Source organism: Neocloeon triangulifer, unplaced genomic scaffold, assembly GCF_031216515.1.
Source record: "Neocloeon triangulifer isolate White Clay Creek 2 clone unplaced genomic scaffold, ASM3121651v1 ptg000015l, whole genome shotgun sequence".
Taxonomy (NCBI): domain Eukaryota; kingdom Metazoa; phylum Arthropoda; class Insecta; order Ephemeroptera; family Baetidae; genus Neocloeon; species Neocloeon triangulifer.
Window position 1 is genome coordinate 1,029,255 of NW_026775557.1, and position 27,817 is coordinate 1,057,071.

Here is a 27,817-nt window from a genome sequence, read left to right on the forward strand (position 1 = left end):
GGAAATTGATTGTAAACAAAGCTTAATAAGCCTGGCGTTTGCGGCCACGCCGGGTTACAAAGGCGGCGTGATTGAGCCAAAGAGAGTTTGTTTGCGAATCAGCGGCCGCTCAATAAGCCGCCAACCCGTCAATAATTAAACTGCATCCCGCCGCGCTGCACGAATGGAATAAATCGCTCCGAGAGTCGTCGCGTGCACTGTGACCCCGGGTGACCCCGTGACCTCTGGCGTTCGCCCATTTCATTTACGGGGCAGAAGCGTACACGCGAGGCCGCGTAATAGAGGCTTCGTACGTACAACCTGTCGTGGAGGTAATAATGAGACGCCGGCGAAAAAGTGTCAAAAGTGCGCGAGAGAAAGAGAGGCGAAAAAAGGGAAAAGGAGCACGAGAGAGAAACAGGGTGGAGGCAGACGAGGACCGATCGATGCGTCGGAGGCGATTCGAAATAAGTTATGACCTTGCCATTTCAGTCTGCTCGTTAAGTCGCTTTGCTAGGGGATGAAAATTGGCAAGAAATATTGCGGAAAATTCCAGCTTAATCTTGGAATTTTTTTCATTTCCTGCCCCAGACCAGTTTTTGTTTGGAGGAATTTTCCAACAATAATTTATAAATTCTGTAATATTATTTTGCAACTTTTTTTTAAATTCTACAATAAAAAACAAAAAATAATTTAAAAGTTTCAATCCTATAAGACTAAAAAAAGCGATTTAAAAAATTCTTTGGCAAAAGGGATATTATCTTAAAATTGTCAGCATAAATTTTTTTAATTATTATATATTATTATTCTTTTATAATTTTTATCTTGATCTTATTTTATAATTCTAAACTAAATACCTATCAAACCAGCAATAAAAATCGTTGCAATTTATATAGAATTTCTAGCCCTAACCGGGTAGTATTAATATTGTTAGCAAAAATACTGTACTCACCCCCACCTGCGGTGTTGCTGATGGTGACCCAGAAGTCGATGGTCTTTTCGGGTCCGAGCTCCTCATAGTCCCAGCGACGCTTGACTCGGACGGCGCCGTTCGGCTCGACGGTGACCCAGGGATTTTCGTCCCTGATCTTGAACTGCTCGCGTTCCGTCTCCTTGTCCAGGTGGAAGACGACGCGGCCCTCAGTCTCGCCATCAGACTCCATGAATTCGACGCGTTTGGTGGCGCGAACGGCGCGCGTGACGCGACGCTTTTCAATGCGGTGAATCACGATGTCACCATCGTAAATCTCGTCCTCTTCCTCCTCCTCCTCGTCCTCGGTGCTGAACTCGACGAAGACCCTGGCCGGCGGTTCGGAGAATTGCGTCGGCGTGCGGCCGACGTCGTGCGCCTCGATTTGCAACTCGTACGAACTGAGCAGCGGCGCCATCGTCGTGGTCGAGCCCTCCTTGGGGCCCATGTTGACCAGGTCGTCTTTGCCGTAGGGAGGAAGCAGCAGCAGAAGCAGTTCGCCGGTTTGGGGAACGACGACCACCAGGCCGGTGGGACCGGACACAAGTCGGTACGCCACCTTGTCACCGTCGGCGTCTCGGGCAGTCACGGCGCCGATCGTTGAAAACCTGCGGTGGGCGAAAGAAGGAAATCAGTTTCAAATTCTGTGGGTCTTGACGATATTATTAATTTCATCCAACAAAACCAGAATTTAAAACAGTTTTAAAACATAATTTAATTTATTTCCTGGTATTGCTAACTTTGAAACTTTCACTATTACATAATCATATGATTAAATAAATTGTAAAGAATATTTCTTTATTTAAAGGAATTATAATTTAATGTTCATATCAGTTGTTCAAACTATTAGAAATTCTAGCTGTTTTGGCCAACATGTAGACAATAATTAAATTTCAATCTGTTTCTTCTTCATGCAATTCAATTCTGTCTATGTTAAATATTATATTTTTGGTAAAATAACATTAAAATTTAAACGTTTACAAAACACAACATAAATTAAACATATTATAAAAATTTTATTTGTTAAAAAGTTACAAATCCTGACAAATTATGAGAAATATAAAAATTAAAATTTATATAAAATGTTAATATTTAAATTGACACATGGTTCTATGCAATATGAATAATGTAAATTTTTTATATGAAAAATATTCCTCTTTATCTTTTCTTATAATAAGTTAATCGCTTTTGAAATCATATCAAAGAGTCTAAAAAACAGAAAATTATTGAAAAACTAATTTAAAATTTTCAATTAATAATTATTATTTACAAATACTTTTAGCAAAAAAAAAATGACAAAGTTCATAGAATTTGAGCTTACCTGGTTGCATTCTTGGGCACTTTGAAGTGGTAGGGCCTCTTGGGGAATCTGGGCGCGTTGTCGTTGGCGTCCATGATTTGAACACGGATTTTGGTTGAAGCAACGTCATCAGCGGGGTCGAGCAAGTCATCGACAGCCTTGATAGTCAGCCAGTACTCGTCCTTCTTCTCCCTGTCCAGAGGTCTGGCAGTGACTAGGCGCGGGAAGTTGTCCTCCGTCTGCTCTAGCATGAAGGCGCCATCCTCGTTTCCGGACGCGATGGCCAGTCGGATGTGCGAGCTGCTGGGGTGGCGCAGCGACCTAGGTCGGAGGGTGTCCGCCGGCAGACCTTTGACCACCGTGCCCTCAGGGGCGTTCTCCTCCACGTAGGCCGCGTCGACGGCCTCGTGGGCGAAGTGCAGCCTCCGCCGGGCGTCCAGCACGTGGACGCGGACGGTGTGGCGGACACTGGAGCGCAACTCGACGTTGGCTTCGTTGTTTTCCTCCGGTTCGGTTTCCTCGACGACGATCAGCGTGATGGGGCGGCCACGCAGGGCGCTCACGTCCGTCGTGGTCATCAGCACGCCGTCCTCCATGACGGCGAAGTACTGCGAGTGTCCGGTGTCCAGCAGCCGGTAGCTGCTGTGGCGGTGGTCGTGGTGCGGAAAGTGGACCACTTCGAAGCCGGGCCGCACGTCGTGCGAAACGACCACGAGCGACTCGTCGCGCGTCGCCGACGACTCGCTGCCGCTCATCACGTGGTTTGTGTGCAGGCTGCTCAGGTGGCCGCTGGCCGCGGCGGCCAGCAACGCCAGCACCAGCAAAGGGGCCATCGCGGTGGCCGAGTCTATCAAACGGGCAAGGCGCATTGCACTAGTTCGCTACTCACTCTCTCGCTGCGATCACTAGGCTCCGTTTTACAAATCCATCGGTGCCACCGAGAATTTCTACACCTCCTCGTCCTCCTCTGAAACACACAAATTTTGGATTTTTAACATTATTCAGTCGAAGTTGGAGAAGTTGGGAAAGAAATTATTTACTTTTTTTATGAGAACCAATTATCTCACATAAATTTAAACTTAATGCAGTAGATTTGTAAAATAATAAATTTAATAATCAAATTTGATCACCAGCATACACCATTTAATGTTGAATAATTGATTCCGATGATTTGAGGCAGTTTACTATGACTGATCTTTATACATTTTCAATATGAATCAGGATTTTTTTTATTTAATAAAGGATATAGGAAAATATTTAATTTGCCAATAAAATATAAGAAATTTTGATTTAAACAAAAAATATAATAAAATGCCATAAGTATTTTAATAAATTTAACAAATTCAAATATTAAATTAAATTTTTTATTATTAGTAATGTTAAATTTTTTGAATTTAAAATAAGCCATTTTTTATGATTTTAATTATTTCTTTTCTTCAATTATTCATGAGTTATCAAAAATACAATGTAACTAATAAAAAAATGAATAGCACAATTTGAAATATATATTTTCACATTGAACATTGAAGACAGCATAAATTGAACCAGCCCTGACTTCCAGATACTACTTATTCGCGGTATTTGCATCGCTTAATAAAGAACGCATCAGGCGCAACAAATAAATAATTATCATTTGCATCACGGGAAGAGGAGTAAAATCTCTGCAGATCTCTTTGCTCTCTCGCTTGTCAAGGGTTTGTTTTATGTATAGGATGCGAGCGTATAAAGCGGCCTATTGTTCTGCACTCGCAGACCGTTCAATCGGCACAATTTCCTTCACTTGGTTATGTGCAAGCCATGAATATGCATACAAGCGAAATGAGGTGCTACAGATTCAGAATTTAGACTTTTTGCGACCGGCAGAGGAGATTAATAGCCTTTGGGCACTGCGGCACCACCCATGTGCGCCAAATCTGTCAAATATCAGACAGATGGATGGATTCAGCCCGACGGAAAGTGGTGCTGGTCAATGACGAAAAGGAGTGAAAGAGATGGGAAAAACAAAATCAGAGGGCGAAAGACGGTCTACAAAAAATAATCATTAATACCCTGCAAACTTGTCAATTCGTCACAGTAACGAAATTTGTTTAGTTTTTCTAAAGAATTTAGATTTTTACTTTATTCCTATTTTTATAAAAAAAAATTCATCAATTCATATGAAAAAAACCGTAAAAGAATTTATTAATTTAAGAAAATTAATTGTAGTTCCAAAGCAAAATTTCAATACTTAACTTTCATCTTTGCCAATTTTTAATTAATTAAAAGATGGTATCTCAGTTTTTTTGCCACTCCTGTTCTTCCTTTTAATTGGACCACCTCTTGTTTGAGTAAGAAAAACAAGCATGAAACGTGCGATAATTGAGCGCAGGATCAAACAGGCGAGCTAATGAAATTCCGCACGGTAGCAAAACGAGGTGTAATGGACGTTTCATCAGACAAGACCTGCGAGCGTGAGACAAATTGTACTTTAATTCGGGTGACGTGTGGCCGGTGAATTACAAATAATCGCTCCTTTTCTTTAACACCCGAGCCTTATTTGGCGTCAATTACACGCTGAACAAAGCGTTCATTCCTTCCTAATGATATGCACGCTGATTATTTATACACCGACTGGGTGGCATCTGAGCCGCTTTAATTCCGGCTAACGCACTCGCCCTACCAGCAATTTATATTCTGAACAGCGGTCGATTTATTAAACAAAGAGCTGCAAACAAACCAGCTCCGATACCGCCAAAGAGAGGCACGCACTGAATTGGTATTAACTTGCTCGATCCAATCTTAAGCACAAACAAAGAAGATGAAACTGGATTTTGAACAAAAGGTTTGGATTCTGACCGCATCATTATTTTAACGAGGAAGAACTAGTTTTGGGATAAAAGAATAGAAGAAGAAAATTCAAATTTTTATAAATTAAGGGTTTATAATTTAAAACTTTTAATTATTAAAAATTCTTTGGTTGACTTTAAATAAATTTAACTTTTTCCTCAACATCAATAAATCACGCAATTATTTCTAAATTTGATCCATGTGGATTCAACACAGCAGCCTGTAATTAAATCGATTAAATTTTCTGATTAATAGCCTTACAAAATCCGCACAGCGGCCATTACGGAGAAAAAACTCCATCTCTGTTCTTAGATCAGATTAAATTAATTAATAATTTACGCCACGGTGCCTTGGTATGATAAATTTGCAACATTAGCATTGGCTCGATTTCCGAAGCCGTTTTTCACGCTGCGTGCGTAGGGGTTAATAAAATATAAGAGCGGATCATTAATGCGTTGCCGGAGCCAGAAATCAGTGCGAGCGCAACGTGAAATGTAATTTATCAGGGTAATAAATTAAATCACAAAAATTCTAGACAGGCACAAAAAAGAGGCGGCACGCGGCGCCGGTCATCTGTGCCGGTTAATTTTTATTCGAAGCGGTAGCCGAACAAATAAAAATATATACTTCCCGCGGAGATCAACTTGGTTAAAAATATTTCGTATAATGTCGAGTAATGTGTAAATGAGGAATTTTCATGGTGCCATTAACAAGATTATTACAAGCAGAGTGGGAATTTAAAAAAAAACTCGTTTCACCTGAGTGATTTTGAACCTCTTGTACTTTTAATCAAGAAGTGTCTGAGGCATAAATAGCATTTTATTTAAATATAGCCCTCTTGTAGTGTTTACGACTCTCTCGACGCGTCTCCTTTCTTTGTATTTATTTCCAACGCAGCCAGTTCTTCTTTCTTAACCAAGGTCGCGGGTAGTAAAATTGTACTTGAGAGTGAAGACGAAGAAAATTGTATAATCGAATTATGGAGATTAGAGATTCTTTGACCGGTGCACTGGACGCTTTTTTATTTTACAACTGAAGAATAATAAAAAAACCGCTGACCTTTGAACAAAAAAATTCCGAACATTACTGGTACGCTGAAAAGGAAAACGTGCGTGCAGCGTCTGCGTGCGTGAAATTCGTTTAAATTGAAATTATGTTTTACGACCAAATTAAATTTAATAACTAAATGAATAGAAGAAGTTTTCTCTGGTGATGCGTATGAATTGATTTCTCAAGGTAATGGTTTCTGGGAAAATATTTTTCTTGGAATCTTTTAAAAAATGATTTAATTTTCCTAGAAATTGACACATTCACTTAATTTAAATGTCCAGGTACAACATGAAAGGATCTAAACGATAAAAAAAATTGTTAAATTTGCAATTCGTTAAATGAGCAGAGCAAAAAAATCTGACAAGAAAGAAAACAAGCCTGCAAAAATGCAAATTGCGCTCTTTCGTGATTCCTCCTTTTTTCACGCAATATTTCACGAAATGCTCTCTCCAAAATTATAGAGTACTCAGTCGTGCTCGCGCCGTAACAAACCGCAATGAATTTTTAATAACAGACGCACCCGCAGAAAAACAGCCGACAGACACGGTCAGCGCTAATTTTTCAATCTAGATGCAGAGCAACAATTGCCCGGAGGCGAATAAAAAATCAGCGAGCAAAAGGTGGGCAGTGATTCCTTTTTTCTATCTTGCCCAGCATCACAGCTCATTAAAATAATTACATAATTACACGCGGCGTGTTGGTGGCCGGAATGAATACATAAATATTGGGAAGGCGCGAGAAAAGAAAGGCGGCGGAGAATCAATTTGAGAGTTTTTATCTTTGGGAAAAGAGCGGTCGATTGTTATTCGGATGAGAATCGACTATTAATTATTTTTGTTGGAGATTCTGACAAACTGATTGTGTCCACCTTTTTTCATGCTAATGAAAAGGCAGTTGGATTTTATTCACTTATTGATTTATTTTAAAATGCTTAAATATTTATATTCATAATTTAATTATATATCGCAAAATAAAATGATTCTTTTGAAACTAGTATACCATCGGAATAATGATTGTGTTCTGACATTTTCCCACAAATATTAATGCTCAGTATGTACACAAAGTAATAACGTATCTTGATAAATCGAAATGAATAGTGTTTTATAAAAACAAAATGAGAAATTAAATAATAACTTCTAAAATAATTTTAATTTTAATTTTAAATTAGAAAAAAATTCTATTTTATTTTGGCAATACAAATTATAAACCAAATTTAGAAAACGGCCAATAATCTAGCAGAAAAGTTTGTGCCTAAATCATTAAATCTTAGAGCCAAAACTGATAACTACAGAACCAATCCAAGAAAAAAGTAATCAAGCTAATGGACTAAAATCCAACTCTCTGGATCTGGACAAGTTTGGTCTCATGAGTTTTGCGTCCAAATAACGCATACGGGGAGGCCGTAGGAGGAAATTCATTAGAAAACTCGGCGCTGCTTTCTTTGTTCTCCCCAGCAAGTGAAGCTGAAAATTAATAATTAAGGCTCATAAATAATGAATCGAGAAACGCAGGCAGGTCTGCACAATGGATGCTGGCATTGCTGGCAGGTCGATCGGTATCGAAAGAGAGAGATGGGCGGGGTCCTTCCTTTCAGAGATGCTGCGCGCATCTCTTCCTCTTTTCTGATTTCCATCGAGTCTCTCGCGCGGTGTTGTTATTGAACGCGTTATTTCTTTTCTTTGCTTCTTCTGCATGTGGTGCGCGCTCAACACGCCTTTCCCAAGCGCTGTACACGCAACTCTTTAATGTTCCTGACACGAGATTAGCATCTTTCCAGTGATCAATACAAAGAACGAGAAGCAGGACTCGTTTTATCTGCTCCAAAACAGCCCACACCGCGAGAAATTTAATTAGGAACGTAAAAGTGGCGATTCATTGTTTTGAATTTGATCTTTCATCTCTGAATTTGCACAGAAATAAATTTTGAACCTCCACCGATTCTTGGAACATTTTAATTGCTGTATATTTTCCTATAATATTCTATTGAAGATTTTTTCATGCGTGTTTAAATGAAATTAATTTTAAGTAAGTTTCTCATTTTATTTGCATGCCAGTTTTTTTTTTATCAAATTTGGCTTCCAGGAAATGTGTAATTAATTACGATACTTTCAGAGAAAGGAAACAAAAAATAAACATTTTTGTCAGTCTCATAATGAACAATCGATGCATATTTACAATTTTTTCCTTCACATTAAAAAGTTAACGCTTGTCACGTTATTTTGATACTTTTTCTACGAAAACGAAAATGGCAAAAGCCATCAACCCAAACAAGTTTAAAATGCAATCTCCGCACCGTCTGATTTTACGAGCCGGTCGAAAAATATAATAATGTAATCATCTCCGACGAGTTGTTCGTTTTTATTTTCCATCATGTTCACGCATCATTCGGTTTCAGCCGAAAACGCGCGCGCCCGTGTTGGAGTCACGTTATTATATTGTTTGAAAAGGCACCCATTCGCGATTCCTATCTATAAAAAGGAGTATAAATTTTCTCCTCCTGCTCTTCTTTGAAAATATTTCCAAGAAACTAACGAGAAAAGGCAAAACACAAAGCACAGTCAAGTATCGAGAGCGAAATCAGATCGGAGGTGTCACGCAGAAAGGTCTCTATTAGGTGATACAAAAAAAAATACCTGACAGGTGGGTGCACCCTGTGGGAATGTTTAAGAAAGAGGACCTGGATGTTGTTTCCTTGATAAGAATGCCGCGGCCGTATCATCGAACTGGACTGGAATTTGACGTGTCTGTCCTTCGGGCATTTGAATTTTAAATTAAATATGAGACCTTTTGTACAAATGCGCTCTTTTATCGGCGGCAGGAGAAAAGGACGCGATTAAAGTAAGTGGTAGAATTAAAAGGTCTTTTATTTAAGACACTCGCTCTGATAATATGCAAATCAGCAGGGTGCATTTTTACTTCATATCGTGTGGACGTCAATTTGATCAGATCATCGTTTGATTTGTGCTTCGTGAGGCGGAAAAAGGATGTATAAAAGTTTTTATTAGAAGTAAAACATAATTTAAAAAAAAAAAATTATAATTTTCTGGATATTTATATTTATTTAATATGAAAAAATAATTTTTATAAAAATCAAAATTAATATTTTTTACTTAGGGACCTGAGGGCTTGTGTGAATTGTTTTATGAAACCAATCATTGTAAGAGTTCTACACGTTTTAAATTCTTCAAAAGGTACCGAAAAATGGGGCACGTTGAAATTTTTAATTCCATAATTTTGATGAACAATTCCTTTGTAAAGTCCTCAAACAGATATATGCGAAACTCTAAATGATTGATTCCCTAAAAATAATTCCTCTGAAGGTCTTGAGGGTTTTAATGGAAATGTTCATTTACTTTTTTTATTATGTATATTTATTTAAAATAGTGTAAATTTTTTTGATTCAAAAATATTTTTTTTTTTTTAAATAACCTAAATTCAAAATTTAATTTCATATACAGATTCCCTAAACAGATTCGGATTTCTGTTAAAAAAAAAATTATTTTTTCCATTTAAAACTTAAATCTACGTAAAATATCTTTTGAAAAATTGAAACAGAAACTGGAAATACTTCTATAAATTACAAAAATAAAACACACTCACGCTTAAAAAAATTAACAATTAACAATATTTTCATTTAAGTTCTTTCAATATTTTGCTAACATTTTAAATCTACATAAATTACAAAAAAAAATAGAAACTTTTATTATTAAATTATTTTTATATTAGAAACTATATATTTTGCTAAGTCTTTGTTTAAATTTAAAACACTACTGTGCATGATTCACCGCCACTTTATGTAAAATCAAGATGCTCATCGAGGCAAAAAATCAATGCAGCACAAGCCAGAGAGCTGCATCTCGAGAGTGGCCGGCACTTTCTGTTCTGCTCATCACACGCGGTTAAATAAGCTCCGCACCGAAGCACACGGAAATTCGCAATATACACGACCTTGGAATTATAATTTTTTCCTTCATTTTAAAAATTATAAATTAAATGTATTTCATAATTTTCTAGCTCGGCGTGTGATTTTGTTTTGCCACTTCCACTTATCAGCACGTCAAGCATTTATGCCGGCGAGAGATAAGCGGTTGGTCTTGGACTATTAATAAAAGTCACGGAGACAAATTCTAAAAATCGTTGGAATTTCCAATTAAGCGGCAAAACACCCCTGGTGTATCGCAGGCAGAGGTTTCCCGCAACATCTGGCGGCCAAATGTCCGACGTAAACACCCCGGCCGCCCTTTTTTGTCAAATTCCCGGCATTTATAAATCCGGCTCTTTTTAATTTTCAGTTCAAAATAATAAGAATTACATCATTTCTAGGACCAAAAAATCAGCGCCAACCCTCAATGGACGGAACGTGCGTCTCCGCCCACCCCTACCACCCCTAACCCTGCCCTTTCCGCATCTCACCCTTGAAAGACAAAATAAATACCAAACTGGCACTGGAACTTTGCAGCTCCGACATAGTTTGTAAAGCAAAATGGTAAAATTTTGGTCCTTCCGAGGGTTGAAAAGAGCCCTTCGCGAATCCCGAACCCTCTGTTCGTGTCTTGGGGTAAAAATCAATACCCTCGCTCGCTCCGACTCCGGCCGCTTGGCGCATTCATCCACTCCCACGGCTGTCGAGACCCCAAACCTTACCCCTTCGAAGACCCCATTTCAACCCCTGAAGGTTCGTCTCCACTTGAGACCCCTGCAAGTCCCCAATTGTGTGGTTCCCGGCTAAAAAAGGGGGCTGGTTCAGCTGTCAATGGGTCGATTTTGGTCTCGATTCGAGGCCTCGGGTGGTTTTTTGAGGGAGCACCTGGGCTCGGGAAGCAAGTTGAGACGCCGGTGGTACTTACTCGGAAGCTGCTAGTCCGAATTTTCACTCAGGAACACAGACACACAAATCACTCACGGGAATCACTGCCCATTCAGAGTTTTAACACAATCCATATGAGCGCTGCAGACGCTGGTCCATCACTCACTGCGGTCGCCCGCTCTGTTCTCGCAGCCCCGGCAGGCCCCCTTCCATACGCGGCCCACGGTTCGGCGCTCACGTCACTGCCCAGACGGCCACAAGAGGCAGCACCGGCAAGTCGGGGGTGAAATAAATTTTACAAAAATATATGATAATCTTCTTTACAATTTTCAACTTTTATTTATTTTTTTTTATTTGTCCAAATTGTTACATCTCATTGTTTACATACAACTTTTATAATACAAACTAAAATAAAAAATTAAATATTACATTATTATTTGAAAATTGTAATTATGCTTTAATAATTTTAGTTGAATATTATTTAAAAAATTAATTGATATTTTACGGATTAAATATAATTTTTTTAGTTATTATTTTCTTGTATTATTTTACAGTTTAATTTTTTTATTAAATTATGTATTTTCATTTGATATGATAAAAATTTATTGTTTTTGTAAATAAATAAATTTAATCTAATTTTAAGTCTTTAAATCGTCAGATTATTAAAATTATATCTAAAAGTTGATAGATCAAATTTTAAATAAAATGCTAGTTTTATAACAAATTTTCTTTTTATTTTTGAAATTTTCGCAGTCCACAATGTCACAATTATTAATGACTAAATAAATACATCCATATCTTCGATAATTATCATTTTACCTTTGTCCTAAGTAAGGCGGACGCCAGGATACTGATAAATTTAATCATTATTAGTATTTAGAGTTACATCAAATTATGTTGTTATACAGTCTTAAGATTACAATTCTTACTAGTTCTAAAAATCGAAAATTAAATGCTTTGTAATTTTATGTATCTAAACTGCCTAAAAGAGTAAAAAGTTGAAAAAAAAAATGTAAACCAGAAATGGACTTTTTTACATTAAACATGAGATGAAAATTAATCTTGGCACAAAATTTTAATTAGAATTGTTCTAATTGTTTAAACTCCAACAGTCAGATGTAATCAGTCTTTTATACAAAAATTGTTTTCCCAGAAACAATAATTACATGATGACCTTTCGGCGCATTTGGGAGGCCAGGGCTGGAGCATTAGTGAACTTGATTGGAATCACCCTTTCGAGAGGCTTGTCGATCTGCAACAACAACAAAATCTTTAGTAAAAAAAGCAATTAATCAATTAAGAGTGAAGTAAAACATTCTAAAAATATTGTTAATTTTTTATTAATTAAATTTAATTACCTTAGGAGCGTGGATTTTGAGTTGTCCATCGGCAGACAGGCTAACTTGAGACCTGTCCATGTCGATGTCCTTGGGCAGTGTGAAGCGCCGAATGAAGTGTCTCGAGATGAATCCGTGCTCGTCCTCCTGCTCCTCGTGCTTGCCCTCGACGGTCAGGGTGCCCTCGTCGTCGGTCGACACCCTGATCTCCTCGGGCTTGAACTGACGGACGTCCAACTTGACCATCAGGCCGTTGTCTTCGTAGGTGACGCCTTCGAGCAGCGAGCGCGGGCCAACGAGTGTGTCCTTGCGGACGACGGGCTCCACGGCGCCGGTTGGCTTTTCCTTCTGCTGCTTCTCGCTTTCCTCCACAAGCCCTTGGGTCAACGGGATGACCACGTCGTTCAAGAATAGCATCAGGGCAGACATTTTCTGTAATAAGAGGATAAGAATATAAAAATTAAACTTTCAAGCCCCAGCCGAGAAATGTTATTGAATGAGCACAACAATTTATAAATTAAATGTTAAAACTCACGTTTTGAATGTTTGTGTTTTTCTCAGAAATTCCAAATTCGGTTGTGATAACGCGAAGCAAACTGATAATTAGAAAAGCGTTCTTCGACCGAGAGCTCCTTTACAATGCGTGCACTGCGTTGTGCGACTGATGAATGTTTGGCCTGCCGATGCGGCTGCTCTGCTTATATATCAGTTGTGACGTCACAAGGGTTTTCTTCCAGTACCGACTAGAACCTTCCCTTAAAACATATGAAATTTCCTGAAAGTTCGCGATGACTCCAGAAACTACAGAAATCAGAATTTTTATTTTCAATTTATTTTAAAACTTATACTTTGTTTTTTTTTTCGTGCCGCACGCAAATTTTTGTTGTGATGTATAATTTAATTTTTGATAACACTGTTTTTTTAACTAAACGCTTAAGGATTTAAGGATTTATCATATATATTGAAATCTAATTAATGAAAACTGTTCTTCCAGCCTGTCAATATGACTCATTGTCAGTAAGACCTAGTAAGATTAAAATTAAATTGAAATAATTATATAAGTTTATAAAGTTTATTGTTTTAATTTTTTTTACTTAAATTCAATGTTAATATTATTACAAAAAAATTATTTGCTTCTCTAAGAAGAGTTTAATGAAACGCAATATAAATAGTTATGATATTAAAATAAAATATTAATTTATTTTATTAAATTTATAAGAAATAATTTTGAAATAAAGAACATAAATTTTTGTTTTCAGATTTATAAAATATATTGTAAATGATTATTTTTAGCAATTAATATGTAAAAAAAATATTGTTGTTATATCTTTATAAATTGTTTTTATATTTTATATTACTTTCAAGAGGCATATAAATTATAAATGCGAATCAAATTTTGCCTCCTACACGACACGCCCTCCCTGACCTTCACTTTCGCTTTCACCGGGCGCAGATGTTTTTGGAGAGAATCAAAACACGCCCGTACCAGGTGTGATCTGCAGCCGAGATTTTGACGATTTTTTTAATGAAATTCGTGTTTTTTAGTGCCAAATTTTGAAGCAGGGATTAATGTCTTTCTCGTGAGCAATTTTTTGCGATCGGCAAAGATGTTGTCGTGGATTAAGCGGCTTTTTTTCGTGCTGATCTGTCAAGCCCTGTTGCGACCGGCGACGGCCGCTTTCAACTTTTCCAGCCTCGATTTACCGGAGGAGCATTTGCCGTTTTACTTCAAAACTTTCCCGAGCGTCGCTGAAGAATGCAGAGGAGACCCTGACTGCCCTTTTAAGGTACATAAAATTCACATTTGAAAATTCGCTAAAGCAACACCGGATGACGTGTTTTACTAGAAACACCCACTCGAATCTTGAATTTTGGCGTTCCATTCCAAATTAGGAAATTTATTGAGTAAGAATAATAAAACTTTTATTTACTATTTAGGATGTTTCTTAAATATTGAAGAAAAAAATTTTGTGTTTTCCATTATTTATTTTATATATTTACAAAATTATTAATGTAATTATTAAAATTTTCCAGAACCAACTAGATAAAAAGGTCTGCTGGGGCTATGAGCCTGACTGTCAGTTGGAAAATGCATTCCAAACACCATCCTGCCCAGGAGACCACAAAGGCTGGGTCAAGTCCAAAGAAGCCCAAATTAAAGCTTTCTATACACAAGCCGACTTTGGATATCTCAAGGAACAAGACAAGCAAATTAAAATCTTGTGCGAACCTCTTTTTAAGGTATAGATTTTTTTTATTCATTCATTCTCCTTTTACAAAAAAGATTTTCTTTTAATTTGTATCTATTTATTGATATATATTTATACATTATAAATTGCAGGAAGACTCTGCCCTTGAGTGCAGTGACCACCTTCGATTTTGTCGAGGCAGAAATATTATGATAAATTTTACTCAACTGGCCCTCCAGCCGGCCAGGTATAAAATGGACGTACTGAAACCTGGTCAAATAGGAGGGTATTGCACGTAAGGACTTACAAGAAATTATTTGTAATTTTTTCTTTTATTTAAAAACTTTTCTTTAGATTACATGAGGCTCGAATGAAAGAGAACTTGGATCACCTCAGTCCTTTGCAGTCGTGGGCACCAGAAATGAGGAATTTCGAAAGAATTCTTCAAAGACCTATCCAGAATGACCTATGTGACATTGTGATTGAAAAGCCAACCTACATTCTTAAAATTGATGCTGGTAACACTATTTAGTTTTCCTTTCAACTAACTATAATACTGATATGGATGATTTTTATTTTTCAAGCTGTCAACATGTACCACCACTTTTGCGACTTTTTCAACTTCTACGCATCTCTGCACTTGAACTCGACCCACCCTGACGCATTTTCAACCGACGTCAACATCGTAGTTTGGGAAACCTACCAATACCAATCTGCCTTTTCGGATGCATTCAAGGCGTTCACTCGAAACCCAATTTTAGATCTGAATTCATTCAGAGGAGAGGTCGTTTGTTTCAAGTCAGTGGTGTTTCCTCTCCTGCCTAGAATGATTTTTGGGCTGTTTTACAACACCCCCATTGTAAGTAACACTGAAAAAACGAAGGGTGGAATTTTCTAGAATTTTTTACTCTTTGCATCTTTTAGGTATACGGATGTGAAAATAGTGGCCTCTTCAAAGCCTTCTCTCAGTTTATGCTGCACAGACTGAAAATCCCAAGAAGAGACTCCGAGTATTTTGAAATTGATGACGGAAAGGAAGATGAGCCTGAGAAAATCAGAATCACAGTCCTTTCGAGGAAAACGGCTTATCGTCAAGTGTTGAATGAGGAGGCGTTGCTTGAGAAACTTAGACAGGATGATAAATTTATTGTGAAAAAGGTATATTAACCATAATTAACTGTTAAACCGTGTTAAACCAAAGTTTCATATTATTAAATTATAGGTGGAGTACAGTAGGAAGATTCCATTCCCTGAGCAAATAGCCATGACGCATAACTCGGACATTTTCATCGGCATGCATGGTGCTGGTCTTACTCATCTCTTGTTCCTTCCTGACTGGGCCGTCCTTTTTGAAATGTAAGTTAATAATAATTTTTTGTTTTGTTTTAAAATTAAATTAAATTTTTTTCTAGTTATAATTGTGAAGATGAACACTGCTACAAAGATCTGGCCAGACTGCGAGGAGTAAAATACATGACTTGGACAAACAGCAGTGCTATGAATCAGCAGGATGAGGTAAATGCAGAAATTTTGAATAAATTTCAATTTATTTTGCATACTTTCATTTAGGGTCACCATCCGGACGGTGGAGCTCATGCCAAATTTACTAACTACGAATTCGACCCAGACGAGTTTGTCAAAAAGGTCAACGAGGCTGCCGAGCATGTTAGTTCTCACAAATCGTACTTAAAGTACTTACAAAAAATTAAATTGAAGCATCCTGTGAATGCTAGTGAGGAAAGCGTTGAGCCTCAAGAAAATGAGCTCTCTGAAGAGCCCGAATCTAAAATTAATGTTGAATTGCAAGATGAACATGATGAGCTGTGATTTTTTAATCGTCAACTAATAATTATCGAACAAATGCTTATTGCTTATTAGTATTAACAAAAAGGCTGCTAACTGTAAAACTGCACAATTTTTGGTGATTTTTATACATTGTTAAAATTTATTGTTCAATGCGCAATAAAATATTGGAAAAAAATTAATCAGTTTTATTAAAAAAAAAAAAAATGAATTTCCTCAACTATTGTTTTCGAAATTATTTAATTAGCTGATTCTCATTTTTTTTTAACCAGAACTAGGATTAAAACAGCTCGAGTTAAAATATTATAAAATTGGCACTTTATTGAGATCGCTCAGATAACACGTCTACCGTTAAATATATATTAAATATAACCTTGAACACATAAATGCTTCTTGTCAAGAATGCAATAAAAATCTCACCAGAATTTGAATTTGCATCTGTTCAAATACAGTTTATAAATGGTGAATGTGGTGAGGAACATGTAGGTGCTAATGATGAAGAGACTGCCTAAGGGTGCCACATAGAGAGTGGGTACGGACAGGTTGATGACGCCAGTAAGGAGGTTGGCCAGCAGAAAGAAGGCCAGGCTGTTGTAGTTGATGGAGTTGAGGATGGTGGGCATGTAGACGTGGCCGTTGCACAGCACTCCAAGGGCAGAAGAGACGATATGGACAGCGACAAACAGGGCCAGCATGGTGCCGCCAAAACCAAGCATCCATGCAATGTAACTCAGGTTGGCGATTCTTCTAGAAGGGGGAGCAGACAAAAGGGCCACTAACCACATGGTGGCACTCAACGAGGACACTGTGGCCAGGCAGTTGATGCTTTTGTGCGCGGGTTTAGTGTGAAGCCACTGGCCGAGGGCCACGGCCGCCTGGTGAAGCGCCACATAGCCAGGAAGAGAGCAAATTCCTTCTCTGTGAACAAAAATTTTGGCACATTATTTTAAAATTTTCTTTGTATGAAAATTTTAGGAATTATGTATTTTTGATATGATTAAATTTTAAATTTTTTAATGATAAAAATAATAATTTGTACAGTAAAATTGTTATTATTAAAAAATTTAAGCGGAATTTTTGTATTCAATAAATCACAATAAATTTTTTTTATTCTAGCTTTTAATTTTAAGAATAACTATAAGCAATGATGAAATTATTATTACTAAAGGATTATTCATTTGTAATCATAGTTTGTTCAACTTTATACCTATTGGCCAAAAACAAATTATCTCTCGGAGCAGTGGAGAGCAGGAAGTCAGTCAGCCCTTTCTGCAACAGCACTTCATGTCCGACAACGCAAATCAAGGCCCAGAAAATGGGCCTCTTGTAAATCTTGAGCAGCAAAGTGCTGAGGAGTCTGGTGAACGCCAAGGTGACGAAAAAATTCCAGTGCACTCCGTACTCGGTGACGTGTTGCTGGTACTGCAGCCACCAGATGGAGAACCATCTGAGGAAGCCGAGGAAGAGCATCGGAAAGCAGCCCTTGGTGGTCTTCCGCAGGGCGACGGGCTCATTTCTGGCGACCGGATCCACCAGTCCATTGGCCAGGATGAAAAGTCCGACGCCAGTGTCCATCAGGCCCCAGCCGAAGGTCTCAGTCTTGGCAAAGCGTCGAGGGAATGACCGGAAGTCGACGGCCAAAATGCAGACGGCGGTGATCAGGTTGACGGTGCCTCGAAAATTGGTGATCACCAGAGAGATGTCGAGGTGTTTGTTCAGGTAGCTGAAGGTGACTAATTTTCTTTTGGGGCTGTAGTTGTACAGGACAAAGACGGAGAAGGAAGTTAATAGAGAAAAAACAGTCAAACTGACCGAGATGCTTTCCGAAAGGACGGTAGCGTTCAAAACTAGTGGCATGACCAGCACAAAGAATTCGATGAGGAACGAGTTGCGGGTGACGTTGATTAAAATAATGTTCAGGCAGTTGGACAGAATGGTGAGCACGGCCGTCGGCAAGATGACCAGCACGGTCTCCCAGGGCGTCGTGCCTGTGTTGTTTTGCATGAACGACTCATGCAGAATTTTGTACGCCTTGGCGTCCATCGTCCTGGCCGGTCAGTCACGCTGCAATGTCATTAATTACTGTTAATTTACCAGCAAGAGCAAAATGCACAGCAACACAGAAAGTCATAGAACACAGCTGAAAAGGAGGCGTGGTTGTACTTTGTGCTTTGCAGCGATGTAAGAGATAACGAGAAAGGCAAATAATTATCCAGATACGACTGGCATTAGTTGAGAGAAAAATGACTAAATAAGAAATTTGAGGCAAATTAAGCTTTAAATAATCCATTATTGACTTTATTGTGTCTTTAAAAGTAATTTTTTATTATCAAAACAATAGTTAACCTGAGAAATATTTAACTTCTTATCATACACTCTAATATCTTTTTCTATTCTGCCACTAGGTGGCGCGAATGCTGCAAACAGGAAAATGAATTTCGTCAATTCGCCGTTTCTGTGGCCTCCGTGTCTGTGGGAGCGAGGCGCGAGAAATTCCGATCCCACAATCCGAATAACAAGAAAAATTGCTAAAACTGAAACTTTGCAATCACAAATTAGAAAATTTTTCTGGCAAAATCAAAATGTCCGATGTTACCAGAGCCGTGATTGTCATCGGTGGGCTGTGTGTTGTAGGAACTGTGGCATATTACATGGGAAGGAAGAGCAACATGCAAATTATCAGTGCGCCGGCAAATGGTAAGTTTGCCACCAAAGATCAGGTTACAAGAAATAATGCAGAGTCGGCAGCGTCCCCTAGAAGCGAGATTGCTGTTGATACTGAGGATGATGAAATCGCCGAGGTTCTTTTCTTTCCTGACGTGGGCTATGCGTGCAACGATTTCCTCTTCAACCCTACTGGCTGCAGAAATGATGATCTTTGCCTATTCCTGCATGAACGCACTAGTCTAGGGTATATAATTATTTATATAGCTTTAATTTTACTAGGAAGGATGAAAACAAGGAGATTTATACAAAAAGAAATTTAATTCACTAATTTATTATTATTGCTGAACAATGTGGATAAATAATTAATTAAAAAAAAAACAATAATAAATTTGTGAATACATTTTTGTCTATGTAACATTCATGTTCTAAAAAAGGAACGAGCAATTAAATATTATTCTGATGATTTTGAATGATAATTTTTACAATTTTTTCAGATCCATTTGTGTCTACCTTCAAGCCGCTGAAATAAGCATAAATGTCTGCATGTACACTTTGAGCAGCTCTGAGATTGTGTCAAGCCTACTGTGTGCTCTGGATAATGGAGTGACTGTCCGAATTCTCATTGATTATCAGCATGCGATTACCTCAGCTGCAAATACCCTTCGGAAATTAGGAATCAGAGGTAAAATAAATAGAAGCATTAAATGCAAAATATTTGTTTTCATTAGTAGCCGGATTTCGATGTTTAGTGTTAAATACAAAAATATTCGTTTATTAAATATTTCGATTAATTTCTGATTTTACACAATTATTGTATTATATTTGCGAAAAATATTGTTACAGGCGCCCTAATTTATGAAGCAAGGTCCAACTTCATGATGCACAACAAGTTTGCCATCATTGACAAGAAAATCATCATGACTGGTTCCTTCAACTGGACCCTCCAGGGCTCGAATGGCAACTACGAGAATGTGGTCATTCTTTCCAAGAAGAAGTTGGTCCAGAAGTACTGTGAACAGTTCGAGCAACTTTGGGAGGACTTTGCCGACTTAAATGTGCCGAGCCACCCTTCTGACAACCCTGACTTGGCATTCAACCCTCTGAAGAATAAGATAGCTTGGGATGGCATTATTGTTGGCTACGAAGCTCCTAAAAAGGATGGTTTTATGAAAAGGACTCGGCCTGATGAGCCAAGTCGTAAAAGGCTTTAAGGACTTGTGAGTGGTCAATACTGGCAGTGTAATTCATACAATGATTGCATATTTACACTCAAAAGGCAATACGAGTGCCTTAAATTAACAACTGCTGACGAACTTAACTCAAGCTTTTTTGAATTTGTGCAAATTGGCCCATTTTTAATTTTTACATAGCTTAATCAAGATTTTAATTAATTTTGGAATGTGCCCAATTATTCTTATTAAGTTGGGAAAAAATGCCATAAATTTGATAAATATACTCCGAACAACTGCAATAATTATTATTACGCACTAATAATTCAATCAAAAGTTTAAGACTTTAAATGAATGTTAAAGTGATCTGACAAGAAGCACAAGCAAAAGTTTTCTAAAGTAGCAATTTAGACTTGCGGAGCACCTGAAAATTTTAAAGTAAATACGGAAAACGCTAGAATGTCCTCAATTAAGTTTTAAATTATAGGATTAAGTGCTCTCAAATAGATTTATAGCTAAAATGTTTTTGTTTCGTTGAGGCAAAACATTTTGTGTTGAGACAGGGAGATGTCAAGCGAGACACTGACTTGACCTCGATTACTACAGAATAGACTGAGCGACGTGAGCAAGTGTTTATGCTACAAAGCAGGGCTCCATGCTGTGAAGTGCAAAAACGGAATATATATAAATATGAGACTAACAGGTTCTCACGAATCAGAAGATTCATTCCTAGAAAAAGGAATACTATTTTTTTTAACAATATTTTCCCGCAAAGGGCGAGAAGACGGAAAAGAATCTTTTTATAATCGCACCTGTCATGCAAGTTGTTTATCAAGAAAATTTGTGTGAGAAATTAAATAAATTGAAATAAAATTTAAAATCATTTAAGTAAACTCTGGATTTATCATTTTGATTCTAGGACATTGGAAGTGTCTGCAAATTTTAAAATTCGGTGGCAAAGACCCATTCGCAAAAATACCTTAATATATTCGCATATCAATTTTCTGAATCTTATTTCATGAGACAAAAATATCTCAGCAGGCGTCTGATGCATAATGGCGGCACGTATACCTATGCGCTTATGAATAAATATAGTGTTTGCGCGAATAACAAGCGCGGCGGCTGCGTGCGAGGATCAATAAAGTGCGCACAGCAAAGACGAAATTTGTTCTAAAAATAAACACACTGCATGGGAAATTTCCATTTTGGAATCGAGTTCGAATTGCTAATCAAGTGGAAGGTGCTAAATGGACGAGTGTGCATTGCTAAAGTCACGTAGACAATGTGTTTAGCTTGAAGACGTACTTCTCCCCAAGGATGGAACTAGAGATGACCGCGAAGATGATGAGGAATGAAAAGATTGAAAGTCAAGCACAATTTCATTCAATGGCAATGAGAAAAACATACTTATTGAATATTTTTTTGGATCAATTTTTTTAAATAATTTTTTAATTTTTTAATAAAAATTAATAAAATTTAAATTTAAAAAATAATAAATTCAATTTTTAATACAATTTAATTTTTAAAAAGATGAAAGCAAAAAGATTTTATTGCTGATTTGCGAGTGATTTTTCCGGATTTTTCATAAAATTGATTTTGTTTTAAATGAAATATTTTTTCTTTATTTTTTTACTGAGGTTTTAATTTAAATCAAGATTTTAAAGTACATTCCGAAAGTAACTTTTAAGGTGTGTGGCAATGCGAAATTTTGCTCCCAATGTGAAATACACTGTGAGTCGGCCTCGAATATGCGCGTCTGTGTGGAGAGTCGAGGTAAGACTTTTGCCTGTTGTTTTCCCCAGCAGTGAGAGGCTGGTCGTGACGTCATCCGATCACGCCCTTAGTCATCTGCGGTGCACGTGAACACTTGTCTGGTGTTCACGTGCGCACCGAGTGATCGGCGCGCGGCGATTGGCGGAGGCACGCCGAGCCCCCTCTTGTGATTGGCCGGCCGCCGGTGCTGCATGATCGGCCAGGGTAGCCCAGGCTGGGAGAGCGCGAGCCCTCGCTTTCTTTAGACTCGCATTGTCTGTCCTTAGCTGCCGTGCGTCCTGTCCAGTCGTCGTGATAACTCTGGGATGAGTCGGTGGATCTCTTCCACTGCTGGAGACGTTAAAGCACCGATCAGTCATTTTTCCGCCGTTGAGCTGGACACTGCGGCCGCAGACAAGAAGCGCACCTTTTGCAATTACTACAAGCAGGAGCCGCAGGAACACCACCTGACCACCCTTTTAAAGGACTCGTCTATAGCAAGGAAACTCTATTTCCGATGGACCGAGTAAATGCTGTCCAGGCACCGGGCTGCCTTTCGCCCCCGTCCACGCCACCTCTGATTATTAATGTGAGTATTTTATTTTATTTTTTGCAAAAATTTTGCACTTGCAAATTTTATATTTTTCTAAATTTCCTGTTATGTAACATGCTCTTTGGCACGATTGGTGTAAACTTATCATATTATTACTTGTTCAAATATGAAGTTCTTTAACTTCGGTTTTTGGTGTTCTCCAGTTAAGCTATTTAAATGGAGAAATTTAAATTCAAGCAAGAAATGAAATTATAAAGTAAAACGTTTGATTTACAGTTCAGAATTTTCAGAAAATTAAAAAAATTGATCACAAACAAAAGAAAAGAATTACTTTTAAAATATTAGTAGTGAAATTAATTTGGGTTTGAAAAATTAAGCAAAAAGATTTAGCTAGCTTTTCTTTTATAAAATTTATTTTGTCTTGATGCATTTTTTTTTCTTTTTGAAAGTTCATAATAAATTTCTCCCATCTGGTTTGGAGGCCAAATCGTCACAAAGCTTAATTTTACACTTCGTAGAATTGACGGTGATTTCGCGTGCGAGTGAGGCGAATGCGAATTAAAGTCGCATTTTCCCATCAAAATAGACGAAGGGGGCTTGCATCACTGCCAGGAGCGCACGGGCCTGGCATGCGTTTATCAGGCGGCGAACACGTGAACAGGCCGGGGCTACGCGCGCTAGCTTGCTCACTGTGCTGCTGATGATGAGGGAAATTGAGGTCGCACGCCGGCCTGTAGCTCCTATGGTAAAAAGCGCCGAATAATTTTTATCCACCGCCGCACACGTTAAGATACACATATTATATCACTGAGAATAAGGTGAACTGGCGGCGAGCAAAATGAAAAGCAAGGTCGATGATCTTGTTCGGATTCGACGATGAGTCAAAATGTGACTTTAAGAAAAGTCAAACCACCACTTTCCTTGTGATTCATTTAATCGATTTCTCTGGAATTTTCCGGTTGGGAAATAAAAAAATTTCCTCTTCGTGATCAGGATCAAGGAAAGGTTCCGAAAATTAGTAATTATGAAGGACCTTCATTGTAACGAATATAATAAAGGTCGTCTAGAGATAATTGTTGCGTAACCGCACTTACCGCACTCACATTATTTTTATACATTATTTTTCTTATTTTTACAATAATTTTTTTAGTTTATTTATTAATTTTATTATTTTCAAAATTTTAGCTAATCATTGCGATTTCTCGTATTTTTTCAGGAGGAAAGTTCCTCAGTCGACTTTGACGCTGTGAAGACCCTGTTGTCTTTCGGCCAGTCTGGTCATTTGGTCGCCTCCACCGCCGTCCTGCACCATGGCCTGCCGACACCGCAGCCGTCCGATTCGGAAAGCGAAGACCCTGAGCCGGCGACCAAGAAGTCGCGGCTCTCGGCGCCAGTCAACGGAGCTGAGCTTGCCAGAGTAAGTTTCGCTGTTTGTTATTTCGCCGTTCACTTTGTCGAGTTAGGCAATCTGCTCTACACTAAAATCAGACGGGTTGCATAGCCTTGCAAAACATGCTACTTTTTATTACAAAACACAACAGAAAAAAAGGCAAAAATAATACAAAAAAATGAAAAGTAAAAAATAATTATGAACTAGAAATAAATCTTTTTTAATTAGAAAAATATTTAATTCTTATGAAAAGTTTTAAATATTTAGAATGTTCAATATTTTAATAAAATCATAATTATACACTTATGTAACTTCCTGTGCAAAATTTCCCAATCTTTGTAACATTTTAATCAATGTGGCAATGTTTTGAACTCCTCAAGGTCTCAATTTTCACAAACCCATTCAGATATATTTCTTGTGCGATGGAAAAATATCTATTTTAAAACGATCGAACTTGTGCCACGAGTCTGACCTTTGGCCTTTTGTGTTTCCAGTTGCTGACGAGCGCCACTCCTCCCCAGAGTCCGACTCCGGCCGTGAGTCCGGTGCGCGTGCCCGTCATCATGCACGCCAACAAGGACGGCACCTGCCATCACGTTGCCCAAGTTCCCAAGAGCTGCGAGGGCCTGTCGAAGACGCCGCTGAACAAACTGCCTCTGCAGAAACGCATTCTGGCCAAGCTGCCGCCGAGCAGTCTGGCGCCTCAGGCCGTCTTCGCGGCGCCGCCCAGTATTAGCCAACCGGTGGCCATCGCGCCCAAACCGGACCTGCAGCAAACCACCGCCCTCATCTTCACCACCGGCGACGCCCAGGGCCAGCAACCCATGCGTCTGGTGCTCAACCCCAATTCGTTCGTCCTGCTGGCGCCGAGTTCGGCGCCGTCGGTGGCGCCAACGGCTGCTGAGAAGGAGCCAGACACCCGCCGTCGCATCTTCGAGTGCAACTTCGAAGGCTGCACCAAGAACTACTTCAAGTCTTCGCACCTGAAGGCCCACATGCGCACCCACACCGGCGAGAAGCCGTTTTGGTGCCAGTGGAAGGACTGCGGACGGTGTTTCTCAAGGTCGGACGAACTGTCCCGGCACAAACGGACGCACACCGGTGAGAAGAAGTTTGCCTGCAAGGTTTGCGGCCGGCGGTTCATGCGTTCGGACCACCTGGCCAAGCACGAGCGGCGCCACCTGAGACAGACCTCATCGACGCCCGTCTCGGCGCCACCCACCTTCACTACTCAGACCCTGGTGCTGCCCTCGACGTACCTGGCCGCTCTGAAGGCGTGAACGCGTCCAGTATTCGATCGGCATTCCACTCCGAGGACAAATTTTAGTGAATTTCGAGTCGAACTGTAGCTTCTTCGATTTACACATGCAATGCTGTGATGTTGAATTACACGTTTAATTAAGATTAATTTTATTTTTAATTATTGTATGATTTGAGATGTAATCTTGAAATCGTGAGATATTTATTTTCGAAAGAGAGGACTGATGTGTCATTAATATATGCACCATAGAGCAATTCAATATTTCTAGATATAAGTTTTCTTTGAAGAAAGAAAAAATCAGCACTTTCTATAATACTGCCATGTCCTTGCTTTTGACGCTCTCGCATCAGATGACTAATAATTGGAAAGATATTTCTACAAAATTTGAATGTTTTCTCTACACAACTTTGTATATATAATAATTCTACAAATCAATAAGGTTACTATAAACATGTTTTCACTTTTTCATAAAAATTAAAAATACAAACTTAACTGAATCATAATACTGCGTATTTTTTTATTTCCAAGATGACCTTTATTCCTAAACACAAGGAAAAAGCAAATAGGGACAGTCAAGCACCTGGTCTAAAATGATACGCGCACTTCATCTAAAACCAGTTCCGATAGCTTTTGCGTATTTTCATTTTTCTTTTCAAGCCAGTATGGGTGGGTTTGAGCTGCATTTTTTCATGCGTGCGTAATCTGAGCGAAGACTGGTAATTGCGCAGCAGCAGCAGACTTCAATACGACGCCCACACAATTGCCAATTCATTTATAGAAGCGTTACATGCGCTTGACACACAAATCGCAGCTTTACGACGCCATAAGAAAGTTCTCAACAGCACGTTCCGACGCTCAAGATATAGCCATATCGGCAAGCTTGTAAAATTTTATAATGTTGTTCTTAAAGAATAGCACCTGCAAAACCTTCAAAGATAATTATCAGTTGTCTAGCTGTTAAGACAACAAATAACATGTAATAACATAAATCCAAATATAGATTTATTAGTTTACTTTTTCATTTGGTAATTTCCACTTGATTATTGGGTATAAATTGCAAATGAAAAAAAAAGCAATAATTTCTAATATTTTGAAATTATTTTGATATTACCTATCTAGAGAATTCCCGATCCAGAATGATCAATTGGCCCTCGCCTTATCTTAAAATAATTGAAGAGCAAATAATAATTGCGCACATTCTTATAAAGATTGCGTCCTTCAGTTGCTGCAAAGAAAAATGACCGGCCAAAACTCTTCACTGATAAAAATGTTCCCTAGTCATTTTTTCTCTTAACAAAGTAAAATTAGTGCTGGTCGAGAGGGTTTTGCCTCAAGTGCTGAGGAATAGAGCAAAAGACAAAGAGCGTCGTGCCGCGATGCTCTTTTCACGCGAGACACACGTGAACAGCAGGCGATCGACGAGCGGTCGCCGAGCCTCTTTCTTCCTCTCTAAAAGCGGCGCGCTTACTCCACCATTAGAATAAACTGAGGCGAAACGAACCCTCGGCTTTGCCTCCACACGTACTTTTATATATATATTCGTACAGATTCGCCGGCAAACGAGTCGATTTGCCAGAGATCCATTTAATGAGAAGAAGAAAAACAACCTCGTGGGTGGCGACGGAGCTCGGTCGTTGAACTTTGACACGTTTTTAGCACAAATACAACCCCTTCGATGGACGGATTAATTTTTTTTATCAATATGTATGTTGCTTGACAAAATTGCAAAACACGCCTTTAATCACTCATAAACAATTAATTACAGTGTAAATTAAACGTAAATAATATTGAAATATAGAAATTTAGACTTAATCAAAAGCGCACTGAATTCATTAAAATTTAATATAACGATTAAAAAAGACATTTGAATTTCTGCTTGTTTATTGGGGATTGGGTGATTTGAAATTTAAATCACGTTGTCGAAACACGTGTTTGGCAGACACAGACTTTGCCGAGAGTTTGAATATTTGAGATTGCTTTTTAGAACGCCTCAAGACTAAGCAGTATTTACATCTACTTTAAAGATTGATTGTGACAAGTGGCATTGAGCTCGATTTTAGAAAACGTATACCCGACGTTTACACATTTAAATTCCGAATTTTAAAGGAAACTCTATGTAGGGACAACGTTATGCACCAAAACGTTATTTTAATTTTATCGTGGATATTTTAAAATTTATCGTAATTATATAGCACGAAAATAAAAAGTCATAAATACGCGTCAAAATTAGTATTTGTTTTGTGAGGAACAGACGCAAGCGGCATTAGATCAACATTTAAATAAACAATAATGACGAGAAATTTTTTAAGATTTTCACGTTCAAAATTTTATTAATTTGCCTGCAATTACTTCAATGTTGATTTATATATATTTAAAAAGGTATAGTTTCTTCGAAAGTAAATTTTAATGTTCCCTTATTATTAAATTTTTTCCTTTAATTTCCCCCCTGAGAATTTCCTATTGCATATTTCATTTATTTATTTTTTACTCCATGACGACAAATGAGCCAATTAGCACAACGTCTTTGGGTTTGAAGCGCACGCAACGAGTCTGACAAAGTGAGTTTAATTGCCTGGCATTGCGAGCAAGGCTGCTTTCAAAGCGACAAAAATAATACGCTGGTATAAATAAGACACAAAATTACAACGAATGCATGCGTGAGAACCAAACGGCGGCGCGACCCGGCAATACTGATAAGGCGAGAAAGACAATGCCGAGCCGATCCGGCTGCATCCGGATTCGCTTTCTGGATTCTGCTTGAGCC

The 27,817-nt window shown here is 38.3% G+C and overlaps 6 protein-coding genes across 17 annotated transcripts in view; 3 read left to right on the plus strand and 3 right to left on the minus strand.

Annotated features, from left to right (window-relative positions):
- Positions 1-11,112, minus strand: part of LOC132202729 (neural-cadherin) — a 199,474-nt gene extending 188,362 nt beyond the window's left edge. For 8 of the 9 annotated variants that reach the window (XM_059629843.1, XM_059629839.1, XM_059629840.1 and 5 more), the window contains exons 1-3: positions 10,973-11,112; positions 2,271-3,216; positions 932-1,557 (exon numbers count right to left, since the gene is read on the minus strand). In XM_059629843.1, coding sequence (XP_059485826.1) covers positions 932-1,557; positions 2,271-3,118 — 1,474 coding nt within the window. In that variant the 5' untranslated portion in view covers positions 3,119-3,216; positions 10,973-11,112. The remainder of the gene's footprint in view (positions 1-931; positions 1,558-2,270; positions 3,217-10,972) is intronic. The other variant, XM_059629845.1, reaches the window with a different exon arrangement.
- Positions 11,113-11,651: 539 nt separating this feature from the next.
- Positions 11,652-12,944, minus strand: LOC132202436 (heat shock protein 27-like). Its single transcript, XM_059629351.1, has 3 exons — positions 12,805-12,944; positions 12,291-12,701; positions 11,652-12,184 (listed from the first exon to the last, which is right to left on the minus strand). The coding sequence occupies exons 2-3, from the start codon at positions 12,696-12,698 to the stop codon at positions 12,095-12,097; spliced, it is 498 nt and encodes a 165-aa protein (XP_059485334.1). The 5' UTR covers positions 12,699-12,701; positions 12,805-12,944; the 3' UTR covers positions 11,652-12,094.
- Positions 12,945-13,696: 752 nt separating this feature from the next.
- LOC132202277 (EGF domain-specific O-linked N-acetylglucosamine transferase) lies at positions 13,697-16,433 on the plus strand. Its single transcript, XM_059629092.1, has 10 exons — positions 13,697-13,758; positions 13,815-14,056; positions 14,304-14,510; positions 14,611-14,753; positions 14,813-14,976; positions 15,043-15,317; positions 15,383-15,616; positions 15,681-15,814; positions 15,871-15,973; positions 16,028-16,433. Exons 2-10 carry the CDS (start codon positions 13,877-13,879, stop codon positions 16,283-16,285), a joined length of 1,698 nt encoding a protein of 565 aa, XP_059485075.1. The 5' UTR covers positions 13,697-13,758; positions 13,815-13,876; the 3' UTR covers positions 16,286-16,433.
- Positions 16,434-16,564: 131 nt separating this feature from the next.
- On the minus strand, positions 16,565-19,153 carry LOC132202637 (uncharacterized). 3 transcript variants are annotated; one of them, XM_059629656.1, is made up of 3 exons: positions 18,858-19,153; positions 17,469-18,795; positions 16,565-17,179 (listed from the first exon to the last, which is right to left on the minus strand). In XM_059629656.1, the coding sequence occupies exons 2-3, from the start codon at positions 18,302-18,304 to the stop codon at positions 16,678-16,680; spliced, it is 1,338 nt and encodes a 445-aa protein (XP_059485639.1). In that variant the 5' UTR covers positions 18,305-18,795; positions 18,858-19,153; the 3' UTR covers positions 16,565-16,677. The 3 variants fall into 3 exon arrangements, with proteins under 3 accessions (XP_059485639.1, XP_059485638.1, XP_059485637.1); XM_059629655.1 differs by having other exon boundaries at positions 17,469-18,801; XM_059629654.1 differs by having other exon boundaries at positions 17,469-19,153.
- On the plus strand, positions 18,696-20,993 carry LOC132202638 (uncharacterized). 2 transcript variants are annotated; one of them, XM_059629657.1, is made up of 4 exons: positions 18,696-18,958; positions 19,001-19,172; positions 19,423-19,610; positions 19,772-20,993. In XM_059629657.1, the coding sequence occupies exons 1-4, from the start codon at positions 18,844-18,846 to the stop codon at positions 20,137-20,139; spliced, it is 843 nt and encodes a 280-aa protein (XP_059485640.1). In that variant the 5' UTR covers positions 18,696-18,843; the 3' UTR covers positions 20,140-20,993. The 2 variants fall into 2 exon arrangements, with proteins under 2 accessions (XP_059485640.1, XP_059485641.1); XM_059629658.1 differs by having other exon boundaries at positions 18,698-18,958; positions 19,010-19,172; positions 19,772-20,992.
- A 1,113-nt stretch (positions 20,994-22,106) lies between these two features.
- On the plus strand, positions 22,107-25,550 carry LOC132202213 (Krueppel-like factor 10). Its single transcript, XM_059628987.1, has 3 exons — positions 22,107-22,438; positions 23,619-23,819; positions 24,287-25,550. The coding sequence occupies exons 1-3, from the start codon at positions 22,367-22,369 to the stop codon at positions 25,070-25,072; spliced, it is 1,059 nt and encodes a 352-aa protein (XP_059484970.1). The 5' UTR covers positions 22,107-22,366; the 3' UTR covers positions 25,073-25,550.
- The last annotated feature ends 2,267 nt before the right edge of the window (positions 25,551-27,817 follow it).

Excerpts from the sequence above, each read along its gene's own strand:
- LOC132202436 (XM_059629351.1), bottom strand. The coding sequence starts at position 12,698 with ATGTCTGCCCTGATGCTATTCTTGAACGACGTGGTCATCCCGTTGACC. Across the intron at positions 12,185-12,290 it reads TCAAAATCCACGCTCCTAAG|ATCGACAAGCCTCTCGAAAG; the intron begins GTAATTAAATTT and ends TTGTTGTTGCAG.
- LOC132202277 (XM_059629092.1), top strand. The coding sequence starts at position 13,877 with ATGTTGTCGTGGATTAAGCGGCTTTTTTTCGTGCTGATCTGTCAAGCC. Across the intron at positions 14,057-14,303 it reads ACCCTGACTGCCCTTTTAAG|AACCAACTAGATAAAAAGGT; the intron begins GTACATAAAATT and ends AAAATTTTCCAG. Across the intron at positions 15,617-15,680 it reads ATAAATTTATTGTGAAAAAG|GTGGAGTACAGTAGGAAGAT; the intron begins GTATATTAACCA and ends ATTAAATTATAG.
- LOC132202637 (XM_059629656.1), bottom strand. The coding sequence starts at position 18,304 with ATGGACGCCAAGGCGTACAAAATTCTGCATGAGTCGTTCATGCAAAAC. Across the intron at positions 17,180-17,468 it reads AATTTGTTTTTGGCCAATAG|AGAAGGAATTTGCTCTCTTC; the intron begins GTATAAAGTTGA and ends TTTTGTTCACAG.
- LOC132202638 (XM_059629657.1), top strand. The coding sequence starts at position 18,844 with ATGTCCGATGTTACCAGAGCCGTGATTGTCATCGGTGGGCTGTGTGTT. Across the intron at positions 18,959-19,000 it reads TATCAGTGCGCCGGCAAATG|AGTCGGCAGCGTCCCCTAGA; the intron begins GTAAGTTTGCCA and ends GAAATAATGCAG. Across the intron at positions 19,611-19,771 it reads TCGGAAATTAGGAATCAGAG|GCGCCCTAATTTATGAAGCA; the intron begins GTAAAATAAATA and ends ATATTGTTACAG.
- LOC132202213 (XM_059628987.1), top strand. The coding sequence starts at position 22,367 with ATGGACCGAGTAAATGCTGTCCAGGCACCGGGCTGCCTTTCGCCCCCG. Across the intron at positions 22,439-23,618 it reads CGCCACCTCTGATTATTAAT|GAGGAAAGTTCCTCAGTCGA; the intron begins GTGAGTATTTTA and ends GTATTTTTTCAG. Across the intron at positions 23,820-24,286 it reads ACGGAGCTGAGCTTGCCAGA|TTGCTGACGAGCGCCACTCC; the intron begins GTAAGTTTCGCT and ends TTGTGTTTCCAG.